General features: G+C 37.1%; 1 protein-coding gene across 1 annotated transcript in view; it reads right to left on the bottom strand.

The window, feature by feature from the left end:
• The window catches only part of LOC128657533 (uncharacterized), a 162,107-nt gene that overhangs the window by 54,928 nt on the left and 92,200 nt on the right, over positions 1-14,979 (bottom strand). Inside the window, exons 25-35 of the mRNA XM_053711906.1 lie at positions 14,121-14,357; positions 12,634-12,756; positions 11,026-11,148; positions 7,250-7,372; positions 3,291-6,962; positions 2,845-2,972; positions 2,598-2,762; positions 2,122-2,277; positions 1,856-1,983; positions 1,436-1,509; positions 385-564 (exon numbers count right to left, since the gene is read on the bottom strand). Coding sequence (XP_053567881.1) covers positions 385-564; positions 1,436-1,509; positions 1,856-1,983; positions 2,122-2,277; positions 2,598-2,762; positions 2,845-2,972; positions 3,291-6,962; positions 7,250-7,372; positions 11,026-11,148; positions 12,634-12,756; positions 14,121-14,357 — 5,109 coding nt within the window. The remainder of the gene's footprint in view (positions 1-384; positions 565-1,435; positions 1,510-1,855; positions 1,984-2,121; positions 2,278-2,597; positions 2,763-2,844; positions 2,973-3,290; positions 6,963-7,249; positions 7,373-11,025; positions 11,149-12,633; positions 12,757-14,120; positions 14,358-14,979) is intronic.

Here is a 14,979-nt window from a genome sequence, read left to right as displayed (position 1 = left end):
TTGATTGATACCCCCTGCTAGAGGCCGAATGGCCGCAAATCCGCAGGGGGTGGGAACTGCAGGTGCAATGATAAATGTCGACAGCATATGCTGTCGGTATTAATTGATGTGCGGCGGACATGATACGCTACTTCGTATCATGTCCGCTCGCAAATTGATAAATATGCGCCATAGACTGCTAAAGTGTGCCATCTGAGAAAGATTCCTTGTCAAGTTCTCTTAATAAATTAGGTACATGGATGGACTTCCTTACAATCAACAATGTTTAGTTAAGTTTTATATACAATCTCATAAATGACTAATCTCTTAGAACTCATGTTGTGGTCTACTGAATTAACCAACTAGCATTGACCTAATCTCTTGAAGAGTATTACAGAAACCTACCTGCTTTGGTTTGTCTGTATCGGGAATCAGAGAGGCCCTGTTGATATAAACATGGACAGGACAGCAAGTTGGAATTCCATTTGGATGGGGGAGGCTCGGAGTTGAACCAGCTAAGGCACTTCATTTGGTAATTTTCTAGATATGAACTGTTTAGATGATATATCCAGAAACCTTTAACATCTAAACAAGGTATAAATGAAAGAATTTCAGTCAAAATTACATTGAGTACATTTTAATGTCAGATATATGGTGAGTAAGTTGAAACATTAAAAATAAAATGTGTATTATTTCTGATACTAGTTTGAGCTTCTTTTCATTATACTTTTCATTTAAAATAATACACAAATGACTTAAAATGCAAAAGGAAAATGTTGTAATGTGTTTTAGCATTTTACTATTGCCCTGTTGCCTATATATATGTGTTTAACAGTTGCAAACGTGTTAAACACATAATTAAAGTCAGATCCAAAGCACCAATGCTGTACTGGGAACTAGCGGGTCACTGCTGGATATATGCATACACTGCTTGCCATTTACCAGACATCAGCAAGCTCCCTATACTCAATTGCATATAGCAACACTCATATGATAATGTCGCTTCCATTTAAAGTAATAGTGGTGAACATTGAACAGCTAAAGTGAGGTGACTGACCCACCTCTTTTGATTGCCACACAGCTGTCACTGTGTTACAGATCTGCCATTATCGATTGTGCCTTGCAAAGAATCTAGACCTATCTAAGCATATACAATTATTTTTTCTGCATAAAAAAATAAAAGTTGTTACAACTGAAGAAACAGTAGTTTCTATTTTTCACCACAGAATATCTGTGTTGTAAAAAAAGAAAAAAACTTTAATTTATTTAAGTACACATTTTTAGATGTAGCAAAGGAAGAAATATGGGTTAGTCTATTAATGGAATGTAAAAAATAAATGTCAAGATTAAAATACTAGAGAGTGCTGTTTGCTTTAAGGTACACAGCAACAATGCTAAATTTAATGTATGAAATAATTTTTCACGCTTTGTTTTGTACAGAATAAGTGTCTCATACCTTTATTTACATTGTATTGATCAGGACGATAATTATCTTGCAATGTAACATTGGTAAAAAAATCATCGTTTCCACTGAATCCAAAACAGAGATTAAACAATTAGACATGAAAATAATTTTGTTCATTTTAAAGATATACATCAAAAGACTCTAAGTTATAATTTAATATTAAGACAAAATTGATGTGGTGTGACAAGTGGTTGGCACATATCTATTAGGATACAATACGGATATGCATAGAGACAAAGTAAATTAATAGATTATTGTTTAATGGCCCAACATAGTCAACCCAAGATGTTACATACTATATGCTGCCAAAACCTCATACATCAGGTTTTATCTTTGCATGGGTTAGAAAAAGAGACAGACACACAGTTAATGTACAAAAAAATGTCTTATTAGCCATTTGGTCACTGTTACCTGGAATAGCCGATAATGACTTTGGTACGTCTATTGGTTGCATCCCAGTTCATCCCACCATCCTTATACAGCATCAGGACATAAGAGTCATACCCGTCTGTGGTCAGCACAGCTTGGTATGTGTTGGTCTAAATGAGTAATTAGTGTTGAAATTTAATCACCTTTTTTGTTTTAGAAAGAATCAAATCAATATATATTACACTATGTAGCTTGTGGCTCACAGCAAGCCATATTCATAAATAACTAAATTGTGCTGTTATACTCACCTGATTATCATTTTTCTTAGCAGGGTAACCAGGAGCATTAACCCAGGTAATTTTCAAGGTCCACTCAGCTGTGTATGAGGTATTCCTATAGCGCCGGACCATGGTTTCTACATCTTTAACCACACCGCTACTTTCAGAGCTGTTCTTTATGTATTCCTAAAGATTACAACATAGAGGACATAAACAATAAAACCTAACAGTTTTCTATACGTTTTTTTTTTTTTTTTTAATATTTACTGTAGTTTGTATTGTTCGATTGGTTTTGTATTTGTCTATACTTCACAAATAGATTCCTATGGTTTCTTTCCTACTGTTGCAGTGTTAATTTGTATTGCCTAATATCCAGCCAGCAAAGCTCTGTCCCATTGTTTTTCTCATCATGATATAAAATTCAGTAATACCTATGTGTCTTACTTAGTTCCCCTATCACAGCTTTAAAAAATGTTTAAACAACCCAGAACATTAAATTAACCAACCTGGTAATATGTAGTTCCTACTCCCTCTGAAAAATCTGCATCATCCCAAAATACAGCTACCATGGGAACATTATAGTTGTTAGTTAATCCATTTTGTCGTGGGTTAGTGTAAGAGAAAATGTTGTTTTTGGAAACTGGAAAGATAATTTGTCCATTGTCCGTATACTGAAAGAGAATAAAAAGAGTTTGTTATTTTAATTATTACTGTAACTCAAAGACATCTGAATATTAGGGAATCTGAACATACATATAAGAATTTCCTCAGTTTGTTTCCGAATGGAAATCCCATCTCTGGCCAGAAAAGCGGTGAGGTGAAATCAGATTTTTGTTTGACAAATTCAGTGTCACTAGCATTTTTCCCATATGGAAAAAGAGCTGGGGGGAAAAATACAAACGCTGCATTAAAAAGTATATTTTTTTTACTTATATTAAGCACAATTGTAAACATGTTAATATACAAAAATTTAAAAGAAAAAATAGAGTGTTCTGTATTAGCAATGGCTAAAATCAAATAACAAATCAAATTAAATGATATCATCAATAACAATAATTGATAAACAGAGACAAGACTACCATGAACTAAAAGCATTTATTATATTAATATTCAATATTGAAGCTGTGTTTCTAAGCTGTATAGCAGTTTGCTATGCCAAATAAATATTGAGTATTTAAGTCTGACCATAATGTGCTTACCTTGTGCAGAAGATGTCGTAGTTGATGTTGGTGTAGTAGATGTGGAAGACACAGATGTAGCACTAGTTTGATTACTGGTGTTTGTAACAGGTGCTGTACTTGATAAAGTTGTACGAGTTGATGTGGCTGTGCTGTGAATAGTTGTATTTAGTGTCATTGATGGTGCAAAACTGACTGTACTGGTGTTTGTAATAGGTGCAGGACTTGTTTGTGTTGTGTGATTACCAGCTGTTGTATTATCTGTGACTGTACTCTTAATAGTTGTATTTAGTGAAACTGATGGTGCAAAACTGACTGTACTGGTGTTTGTAATAGGTGCTGGACTTGTTTGTGTTGTCTGATTTCCAGATGTATAATCTGCGGCTGTGCTCTGAATAGTTGTATTTAGTGTCACTGATGGTGCAAAACTGACTGTACTGGTGTTTGTAACAGGTGCAGGACTTGTTTGTGTTGTCTGATTTCCAGATGTATAATCTGCGGCTGTGCTCTGAATAGTTGTATTTGGTACCACTGATGGTGCAAAACTGACTGTACTGGTGTTTGTAATAGGTGCAGGACTTGTTTGTGTTGTCTGATTACCAGCTGTTGTATTATCTGTGACTGTACTCTGAATAGTTGTATTTAGTGAAACTGATGGTGCAAAACTGTCTGTACTGGTGTATGCAACAGGTGCAGGACTTGTTTGTGTTGTCTGATTACCAGCTGTTGTATTATCTGTGACTGTACTCTTAATAGTTGTATTTAGTGCAACTGATGGTACAAAACTGACTGTACTGGTGTTTATAATAGGTGCAGGACTTATTTGTGTTGTCTGATTACCAGCTGTTGTATTATCTGTGACTGTACTCTGAATAGTTGTATTTAGTGCAACTGATGGTGCAAAACTGACTGTACTGATGTTTGTAACAGGTGCTGGACTTGTTTGTGTTGTCTGATTTCCAGATGTATTATCTGTGACTGTACTCTGAATAGTTGTATTTAGTGCCACTGATGGTGCAAAACTGACTGTACTGGTGTATGTAACAGGTGCAGGACTTGTTTGTGTTGTCTGATTACTAGATATTATATTATCTGTGACTGTACTCTTAAATGTTGTATTTAGTGCCACTGATGGTGCAAAACTGACTGTACTGGTGTATGTAACAGGTGCTGGACTTGTTTGTGTTGTCTGATTACCAGATATTATATTATCTGTGACTGTGTTCTGAATAGTTGTATTTAGTGCAACTGATGGTGCAAAACTGACTGTACTGGTGTTTGTAACAGGTGCAGGACTTGTTTGTGTTGTCTGATTTCCAGATGTATAATCTGCGGCTGTGCTCTGAATAGTTGTATTTAGTGCAACTGATGGTGCAAAACTGACTGTACTGGTGTTTGTAACAGGTGCAGGACTTGTTTGTGTTGTCTGATTTCCAGATGTATAATCTGCGGCTGTGCTCTGAATAGTTGTATTTAGTGCCACTGATGGTGCAAAATTGACTGTACTGGTGTATGTAACAGGTGCTGGACTTGTTTGTGTTGTCTGATTACCAGATATTATATTATCTGTGACTGTGTTCTGAATAGTTGTATTTAGTGCAACTGATGGTGCAAAACTGACTGTACTGGTGTTTGTAACAGGTGCTGGACTTGTTTGTGTTGTCTGATTTCCAGATGTATAATCTGCGGCTGTGTTCTGAATAGTTGTATTTAGTGCAACTGATGGTGCAAAACTGACTGTACTGGTGTTTGTAACAGGTGCAGGACTTGTTTGTGTTGTCTGATTACCAGATATTATATTATCTGTGACTGTGTTCTGAATAGTTGTATTTAGTGCAACTGATGGTGCAAAACTGACTGTACTGGTGTTTGTAACAGGTGCAGGACTTGTTTGTGTTGTCTGATTTCCAGATGTATAATCTGCGGCTGTGCTCTGAATAGTTGTATTTAGTGCAACTGATGGTGCAAAACTGACTATACTGGTGTTTGTAACAGGTGCAGGACTTGTTTGTGTTGTCTGATTTCCAGATGTATAATCTGCGGCTGTGCTCTGAATAGTTGTATTTAGTGCCACTGATGGTGCAAAACTGACTGTACTGGTGAATTTAACAGGTGCAGGACTTGTTTGTGTTGTCTGATTTCCAGATGTATAATCTGCGGCTGTGCTCTGAATAGTTGTATTTAGTGCCACTGATGGTGTAAAACTGACTGTACTTGTGTTTGTAACAGGTGCTGGACTTGTTTGTGTTGTCTGATTACCAGATATTATATTATCTGTGACTGTACTCTGAATAGTTGTATTTAGTGCCACTGATGGTGTAAAACTGACTGTACTTGTGTTTGTAACAGGTGCTGGACTTGTTTGTGTTGTCTGATTACCAGATATTATATTATCTGTGACTGTGTTCTGAATAGTTGTATTTAGTGCAACTGATGGTGCAAAACTGACTGTACTGGTGTTTGTAACAGGTGCAGGACTTGTTTGTGTTGTCTGATTACCAGATGTATAATCTGTGGCTGTGCTCTGAATAGTTGTATTTAGTGCAACTGATGGTGCAAAACTGACTGTATTTGTGTTTGTAACAGGTGCTGGACTTGTTTGTGTTGTCTGATTACCAGATGTATTATCTGTGACTGTGTTCTGAATAGTTGTATTTAGTGCAACTGATGGTGCAAAACTGACTGTACTGGTGTTTGTAACAGGTGCAGGACTTGTTTGTGTTGTCTGATTACCAGATGTTGTATTATCTGTGACTGTGTTCTGAATAGTTGTATTTATTGCCTCTGATGGTGCAAAACTGACTGTACTGGTGTTTGTAACAGGTGCAGGACTTGTTTGTGTTGTCTGATTACCAGATGTTGTATTATCTGCGGCTGTGCTTTGAATAGTTGTATTTAGTGCAACTGATGGTGCAAAACTGACTGTACTGGTGTTCGTAACAGGTGCAGGACTCGTTTGTGTTGTCTGATAACCAGCTGTTGTATTATCTATGATTGTACTCTGAATAGTAGCATTTAGTGCCACTGATGGTGCAAAACTAACTGTGTTGGTGTTTGTAACAGGTGCAAGACTTGTTTGTGTTGTCTGATTACCAGCTGTTGTGTTATCTGTAACTGTACTCTGAATAGTTGTATTTAGTGCAACTGATGGTGCAAAACTGACTGTACTTGTGTTTGTAACAGGAGCAGGACTTGTTTGTATTGTCTGATTTCCAGATGTTGTGTTATCTGTAACTGTACTCTGAAATGTTGTATTTAGTGCCACTGATGGTGAAAAACTGACAGTACTGATGTTTGTAACAGGTCCAGGACTTGTTTGTGTTGTCTGATTACCAGCTGTTGTGTTATCTGTGACTGTCCTGGTGTTTGTAACAGGAGCAGGACTTGTTTGTGTTGTCTGATTGCCAGATGTTGTATTATCTGTGGATGTGCTCTGAATAGTTGTATTTATTGTCTCTGATGGTGCAGAAATAATAGAACTAGTGTTTGTTACAGGTGCAGGACTTGTTAGTGTCGTATGATTTCCATTTGTGACATCATCTGTGATTGAAATATTTGTATACGGTGACATAGTTGGTGCAAGTGTTGCATTTCCTGTGGTTGTATTATAGCTGTATGTTGTATAAACTGTAGTTGCATTTTCTGTAGAAATTCCACTTGTCACTGGTTGCAAAGTTGGAATTATAGGATTTTCTGCAGTATAAAAGACATAAATGTTTATCTTCTGATAAATATATGACTCACTTAAAATATCAAATTATGAGTATGCTAATGTTTTAGAATACCTTTAAATATTTACATGAATTATTACAGTATGGTCATTATATTACATATTTATCTAATATAAATAAAACATATATATATATATTTAAAGACCAACATAACCACTCTAGGTACATATTCATAGCTTTAATATCACACATTTTCAGTAAGAATTTGCATCTGTTTAAAATAAAAAACCTCACCATTATGTATCATACCTGTGCAATTTGCACCATCTCCAGAATAATTTGCAAAACACTGACACTGAAAAGAACCAGCAAAATTGTTGCACACAGCATTAATAGAGCAGTTGTTGGTGCCTGTGATACACTCATCGATATCTGCCAAAAGTAAAAATATTCACATATAAGTAGTAATATATTTCAAGTCAATGGAGAATATAAATGTAAACAATTAGAGTGACAATAGATTTAACCCCTTAGTGACCAGAGCACTTTTCCATTTTCTGTTCGTTTGGGACCAAGGCTATTTTTACATTTCTGCAGTGTTTGTGTTTAGCTGTAATTTCCCTCTTACTCATTTACTGTACCCACACATATTATATACCGTTTTTCTCGCCATTAAATGGACTTTCTAAAAATACCATTATTTTCATCATATCTTATCATTTACTATAAAATAATTTATAAAATATGAGGAAAAATGGAAAAAAACACACTTTTTCTAACTTTGAACCCCAAAATCTGTTACATATCTACAACCACCAAAAAACACCCATGCTAAATAGTTTCTAAATTTTGTCCTGAGTTTAGAAATACCCAATGTTTACATCTTCTTTGCTTTTTTTGTAACTTATAGGGCCATAAATACAAGTAGCACTTTGCTATTTTCAAACCATTTCTTTTCAAAATTAGCGCTAGTTACATTAGAACACTGATATCTTTCAGGAATCCCTGAATATCCATTGACATGTATATATTTTTTTTTAGAAGACATCCCAAAGTATTGATCTAGGCCCATTTTGGTATATTTCATGCCACCATTTCACCGCCAAATGCGATCAAATACAAAAAATCGTTCACTTTTTCACAAATTTTTTCACAAACTTTCAGTTTCTCACTGAAATTATTTACAAACTGCTTGTGCAATTATGGCATAAATGGTTGTAAATTCTTCTCTGGGATCCCCTTTGTTCAGAAATAGCAGACATATATGGCTTTGGCTTTGCTTTTTGGTAATTAGAAGGCCGCTAAATGCCACTGCCCACCACACGTGTATTATGCCCAGCAGTGAAGGGGTTAATTAGGAAGCATGTAAGGAGCTTTTTGGGGTATTTTTAGCTTTAGTGTAGTGTAGTAGACAACCCCAAGTATTGATCTAGGCCCATTTTGGTATATTTCATGCCACCATTTCACCGCCAAATGCGATCAAATTAAAAAAAATGTTACATTTTTCACAATTTTAGGTTTCTCACTGAAATCATTTACAAACAGCTTGTGCAATTATGGCACAAATGGTTGTAAATGCTTCTCTGGGATCCCCTTTGTTCAGAAATAGCAGACATATATGACTTTGGCGTTGCTTTTTGGTAATTAGAATGCTGCTAAATGGTGCTGCGCATCACACGTGTATTATGGCTAGCAGTGAAGGGGTTAATTAGGTAGCTTGTAGGGAGCTTGCAGGGTTAATTTTAGCTTTAGTGCAGAGATCAGCCTCCCACCTGAAACATCAGACCCCCTGATCCCTCCCAAACATCTCTCTTCCCTCCCCTACCCCACAAATGTCCCCGCCATCTTAAGTACTGGCAGAAACTCTGCCAGTACTAAAATAAAAGGAGAATTTTGGCTTTTTTGTGCATTTTTTTTAGCATATTTACATATGCTTATGTGTAGGATCCCCATTAGCCCCCAACCTCACTGATCCCCCACCAAACAGCTCTCTAACCCTCCCCCTCTGACTTAATGTGCGCCATCTTGGGTACTGGCAGCTGTCTGCCAGTACCCATTTTAGTGAAAAATATGCTGTTATATATTAAAAAAATGTCCCTTTTCTGTAGTGTAGCTTCCCCCCCCCAATACCAACCCCCCACCCCTTCCTGATCCCTTAGATGTTTTAAAAAAAATAAGTTTATTATATATTTTTTGACAATCAACTTGTACCTTTTTTCTGTAGTGTAGCGGTTCCCACCCGCTCCCGCCCCGTGCACGCGCCCGCCCGCCACCCCCCGTGCACGCGCGCGCACCCGTGCGCGCCCCCGGCGATACCGCAACCGATCCCGCCCCCCTCTCTCACTAAGAAGCCATCGATGGCCGCCCACCCACCTCCCACTTCAGCTCCCACCCACCAACGAATGCGGCCATCGATGTCCGGTGCAGAGAGGGCCACAGAGTGGCTCTCTCTGCACCGGAGGGGTAAAAAATGTTATTGCAGGATGCCTCAATATCGAGGCATCCTGCAATAACCGGAAATCAGCTGGAAGTGATCAGGATCGCTTCCAGCTGCTTTCCAAACCGAGGACGTGCAGGGTACGTCCTTGGTCGTTAAGTGACTTTTTTAAGAGGACGTACCCTGCACGTCCTCGGTCATTAAGGGGTTAAAGGGACACTAAACCCAATTTTTTTTCCTTCATGATTCAGATAGAGCAGGCAATTTTAAGCAACTTTCTAATTTACTACTACTATCAAATTTTCTTTGTTCTCTTGCTATCTTTATTTAAAAAGCAGGAATTTGATGCATAGGAGCCGGCCCATTTTTGGTTGAGAACCTGGGTTATGCTTGCTTATTGGTGGGTAAATGTATGCCTCCAATAAGCAAGCTCTATCCGTGGTGCTGAACCTAAAATGGGCTGACTGTTAAGATTTACATTTCTGCTTTTTAAATAAAGATAGCAAGAAAAATTGATAACAGGAGTAAATTAGAAAGTTGCTTAAAATTTCATGCTATATCTGAATCATGAAAGAAGAAAAAATTGGGTTCAGTGTCCCTTTAATATTTCAAAATTAAACTGTTTAGGAATGTAAAGTATCTATCTTAATTATGGTTTGCTACAATGCATTTCAAGAGATGAGATTCTCACAATATACTTTAATAGTACAGAAAATATTTAGATCACTAGCTAAGTACCACTAGTTCAACATATTTTTATTTCATAATTCTTTAGTGAGATCAAGACTAGTGACAATAAAAATAGTTTCTACATCAACTTTATGGCCCCTATTTAAAAAGCCATGGTTGAATAATGTTCCCAGGTAGGGACCCTGTACCCCTGCACTTACCACAAGTGATGCAAGCATTGCTGTTGAAGATTAAGATTGCACAAGTACTCTCTTGTGCAATCCCACTCCTGCCCTTGTGCAGCTGATCACACATGAGCTGATACCTCCATTGTTCAGATTCGTTCATAACTTGCAGTACAAGTGCTTTGAAGCTGCTTTCACAGTTTCATAAATGGAACTATAGTCATTCTCACAATGATCTAGGTCAGGGGTGCCAAATTGTTTTATGATTGTGTGCCAAACTTGCAATAATCTTTTAAAAACTTATCTTGCAAGAAATATGGTGCTAGATATGATCAGTATGGTGACATACAATGTGTGCCACGGTTTGCCAAGCTCTAGGCTAATTATGTGTTACCCCTTTATCACAATCCATATAAGCTATCTGGAGCATGCAAGCTTTACATAATGTAGAATTCCATTTTCTCCTATGTTTTTAAGCAATTTTAAGTAAATCATATCCAATAAAATTAAATGATTCTTTGAGTCTTTGCATATATGATGTGTTGTGTGATGTCACTCATAAGATTAATTGCCATGGGATATGATAAATTGAGGTATGTTACCCAATGTTAATTTGATTTTTAGTGTCTGCCTTCAATAAACCTTCTGTTTCATGTATGACACCTGTAACTATCCTAGATATGATTTTGGGAGACTTCTATTGTGCAACAATAAAGTATTTTTAGATATAAGTGTTTCCTACATTTAATTTACAAATGGACATATGTTTCATATTATATACTATTTCAGTTTACCTATGCAGGTGTCATTCTCTTTTGTGTATCCGGTGCTGCAAACACAATTAAAGCTTCCCAAAGTGTTCAAACAGGTCTCTCCGTCTTCTGAGCAGTATTGTGGAAGGTTACATTCATTAATGTCTGCAACAAAGTGATAGAAATGGTTACTTTAAAAAAATAAAAAAAACTGTGCACTGAAGTCGATCATGTCATTCTCCAGTATTTATTTAGATATGAAATGGAAAGTGGACTGAAAGTTACCACCAATAAGTACGAAGACCAGAACATATATATTTAGCAGGTACTAAAACTTATTGGGGGCGATTTATCAATGTCTGTCCGACATAATACGCTGTTGGCATTTAACATTGCACAAGCAATTCTGGGGAACTGCTTGTGCAATGCCGTCCTTTGCAGATTTGCGGGCAATCAGCCGCTAGCAGGGGGTGTCAATCAACCTAATCATATAAGATTGGGCGGATAGCAGACCACAGCCTCAGAGGCAGCGGACTAGTTATGGAGCAACGGTCTTAAGATTGCTGCTACATAACCGCTGTTTCCGGCCAGTCTGAAGGCTCACGCAGAAACAGGGGCATCAGGGGCCATTCGGCCCTTGATAAATCGGCCCCATTGTCTACACTAGATTATGACTGCTTGCAGTAGTATCCTATGGTAAATCCCAAAAGTATGAGGCATATATTGTTTTCACTTTTTACAATTATCAACATGGTTCATTGTAAATTCCTTTAGCTGTGGTAAACCTAGTGTTTGTCTTGGAATCAATGGGGCTTGATGCTCCGTGTTTCTGGCGAGTCTTCAGGCTCACCAGAAACACAAGTTATGAAACAGTGGTCTGAGGCGGCGGACAGACATCGACCAATACGATCGGGTTGATTGACACCCCCTGCTGGCAGCCAATTTGTTCACCAGAACTGCTGGTGCAATGATAAATGCCGACAGCGTATGCACATTAATAAATAGGCCCCTATGTCTTTAAATTATAAACTGTGACCCATTATTTTTAATGTAGTTTTCCGGATGGAAGTAACTGATATCTTTTAATACTACTAATGTTTAACAATATATATATAATATATATATATACACAGTGTATATATATATATATATATATATATATATATATATATTGATCAGGTAAACAGAATTTTGACATACATTAAGTAAGCATGTATAATTTATTATGGTCATAATTATCACTCAAAAAGTCAGCCTACGTCCATCTTTTTTCAACAACATTTAGTCTTTGGGGTCAATTTATTAATGTGCGAGCGGACATGATACGATGTAGCTTATCATGTCCACTGCACATCAATAAATGCCGACAGCATACGCTCTCAGCATTTATCATTGCACCAGCAGTTCTTGTGAATTGCTGGTGCAATGCTGCCCCCTGCAGATTTGCGGCCAATCGGCTGCTAGCAGGGGGTGTCAATCAGCCCAAAAGGCTCGCCGGAAACACGGGGCATCAAGCTTGATAAATTGACCCCTTTGAGTATACAAATGTATTGCATGCTTCAAAGACTATTTATTGGGTTCAACTTGTAACGTATTAGGTAAATTATTTTTTAAAAAAGAGGTTTATAAGGAAGATACCACTTTACTCACCTACACAAGAGTCATTCACAAGTTCATATCCAGACTTGCATGGGCATAGATAGGATCCATTGATGTTCACACAGTCTGTATTTATTCCACAATTAGAGGTATTAAGCTGGCACTCATTGGTATCTGGGGAAAAAAATTACAACTTGTTGATATCTTTCCAACATTTATTTTCTGGTTGTTAAAGAAACATTCTAATACACTCTAAGGGAGCATCTTGTAAGAATAAGCAGTAGCAGACCTACTAAATAGAGGGCCCTGGTGCAAACATTTTTTTGGGCCCCCCAAAGATAACTTAGTTGTAAACAATAGTAATAATATAATGCTGCTCTGTATAATGATTTTGAGTATAAAGAGATGATAGGTAGATAGACCTGCACTAATAAAAGGCTCTCTACATTCGCATTGTACATATTTTGCACACACCTATGTATAGACTGACTGCTATGGGCCCCCTTCAGCAGTTGGGCCCTGGTGCCACTGCACCTGCTGCACCAATGGTAGTTCCGCTCCTAAGGATAATACTATAGGGCCTATTTATCAAGCTCTGTATAGAGTTTGAAGCCCCGTGTTTCTAAAGACCGCTTCTCCATAACCTGTCCGCCTGCTCTGAGGAGGAGGACAGCGATCACCAGAAATCAACCCAATCGAATACGATTGGGTTGATTGACACCCCCTGCAATGCTGAATGCGGAGAGCGTAATGCTGTCCGCATTCAGTGATGTCTGTGGGACATAATCCGCTGATCGGATCATGTCGGACAGACATTTGATAAATAGGCCCCTATTTTGTTGTTGAGATTAAGAGTGTATCGCTATTTATCACTCCCGCTCAAGCGTTGCGCGCATATTGCAAGTTGAAAAAAGCTGAACTTACCTGTATATACAGTATAGATAGATAGAGATATATTTTACCAAAAAACATAATTTCATGTCAGGTTAGCGAACTTTGGTTAAACACGATCGGGTTTGTGCGACTTGTTGGGTTTTAGGGGTTTTTTTCCTGCTTTTTTCATGCTCCATTAAAGTCTATGGGGGAATTTGTTTACGTAGTCATGATATTCATTTCTAACTTTGTTTTTTGCGTGCTTTGGGATAGCGGGAGCGATAAATAGCTGTCCACTCATAATCTATTCCTAAGGTAGGTTTTTGTGCTTTTGTGAGAGTATTACTGGTATTAGCTACATTTGCTTTTCTGTTTTGTATTATTTTGTTTGCAGGTGTTTCTGCTCTTTTATATATCAGGCTTCACAGCACCAGTTGCCCATTCTTTTAAGAGTCTGTGGTTATTTATTTAAAATGAATGAATTGTATATATATATATATATATATATATATATATACATACAGTATATACATTCCGTATAATTTAATTTTTTTCACTTAACCATTACCATTGTTTTAATGAAAAGTTCTGCTTTGATACTCTAATAGTGATGACTTTTGCACCAGGTTATATTATCATGTCACATCACAAGAAATCCATCTTACCTTCACACTCGATTCCACCACCTGAGAACCCGCTTGTGCACGTGCAGAAGAAGTATCCATCTGTGTTACTACAGTGCGCATTATGGCTACAGTTGTCAAGGCCACGTGAACACTCATCAATATCTGTGCAATTATCACCCTCATAGCCAGAGTCACAGTCACATTTGTAAGATCCCAGGGTGTTATTGCATGTTGAATGCAGAGGACATGTGGGATTTACCTCACATTCATTAATATCTACAACATGAAAACAATTATTAATTAGGCATGAGGAGCTACTATGTCCAGAAAAAAAGGTAACATGAGATAAATATGAATGGTATGAATGAATAGGTATGCAAGGTAGATTTACCTCCTAAGAGCAACATTATTAATATTTCCATATACAGTACACTACTTTTGAGAAGTAAGTTACTAGATCTCCATTATACATATGGTATGTTTAAACTCAATTGATTGACTAAAATGATAGATGCCATATTCTCTTTTATATTTTATGGAAATATTTAGTATTGATTTTAAATATTTACATGTGTGGCTTTTCTGATGCTGGTTGGACTTTGCCTATTAAAATTAACTAAGGGAGTAGTTGGTTGAGAGTCAGTTTCCTTGTGAGTGTGTGAATGAGGTGGTCAAATATGGTCTGATGGAGTCAGAGTAATTTAGTGTGAACTTCTGGCACAGCAGCAGATATTCCCTAATGTCTTAGATTTCCTTTAGTTTCATTTGGTTTAATAATAAGATTATGCTCTTTGTTTCATAGAATTCTCATATAACTTATTACACCAAGACCATTGTTTAGATTTGAGATTTGAATTCTTATGTCATTTGTGAAGGTCCCCTACCTTATGTACCTATG

Source organism: Bombina bombina, chromosome 4 (assembly GCF_027579735.1).
Source record: "Bombina bombina isolate aBomBom1 chromosome 4, aBomBom1.pri, whole genome shotgun sequence".
In the NCBI taxonomy this organism is placed as follows: Eukaryota; Metazoa; Chordata; class Amphibia; order Anura; family Bombinatoridae; genus Bombina; species Bombina bombina.
The sequence above is the reverse complement of the archived record's forward strand: the minus strand, read 5'-3'. Positions and strand labels throughout refer to the sequence as shown.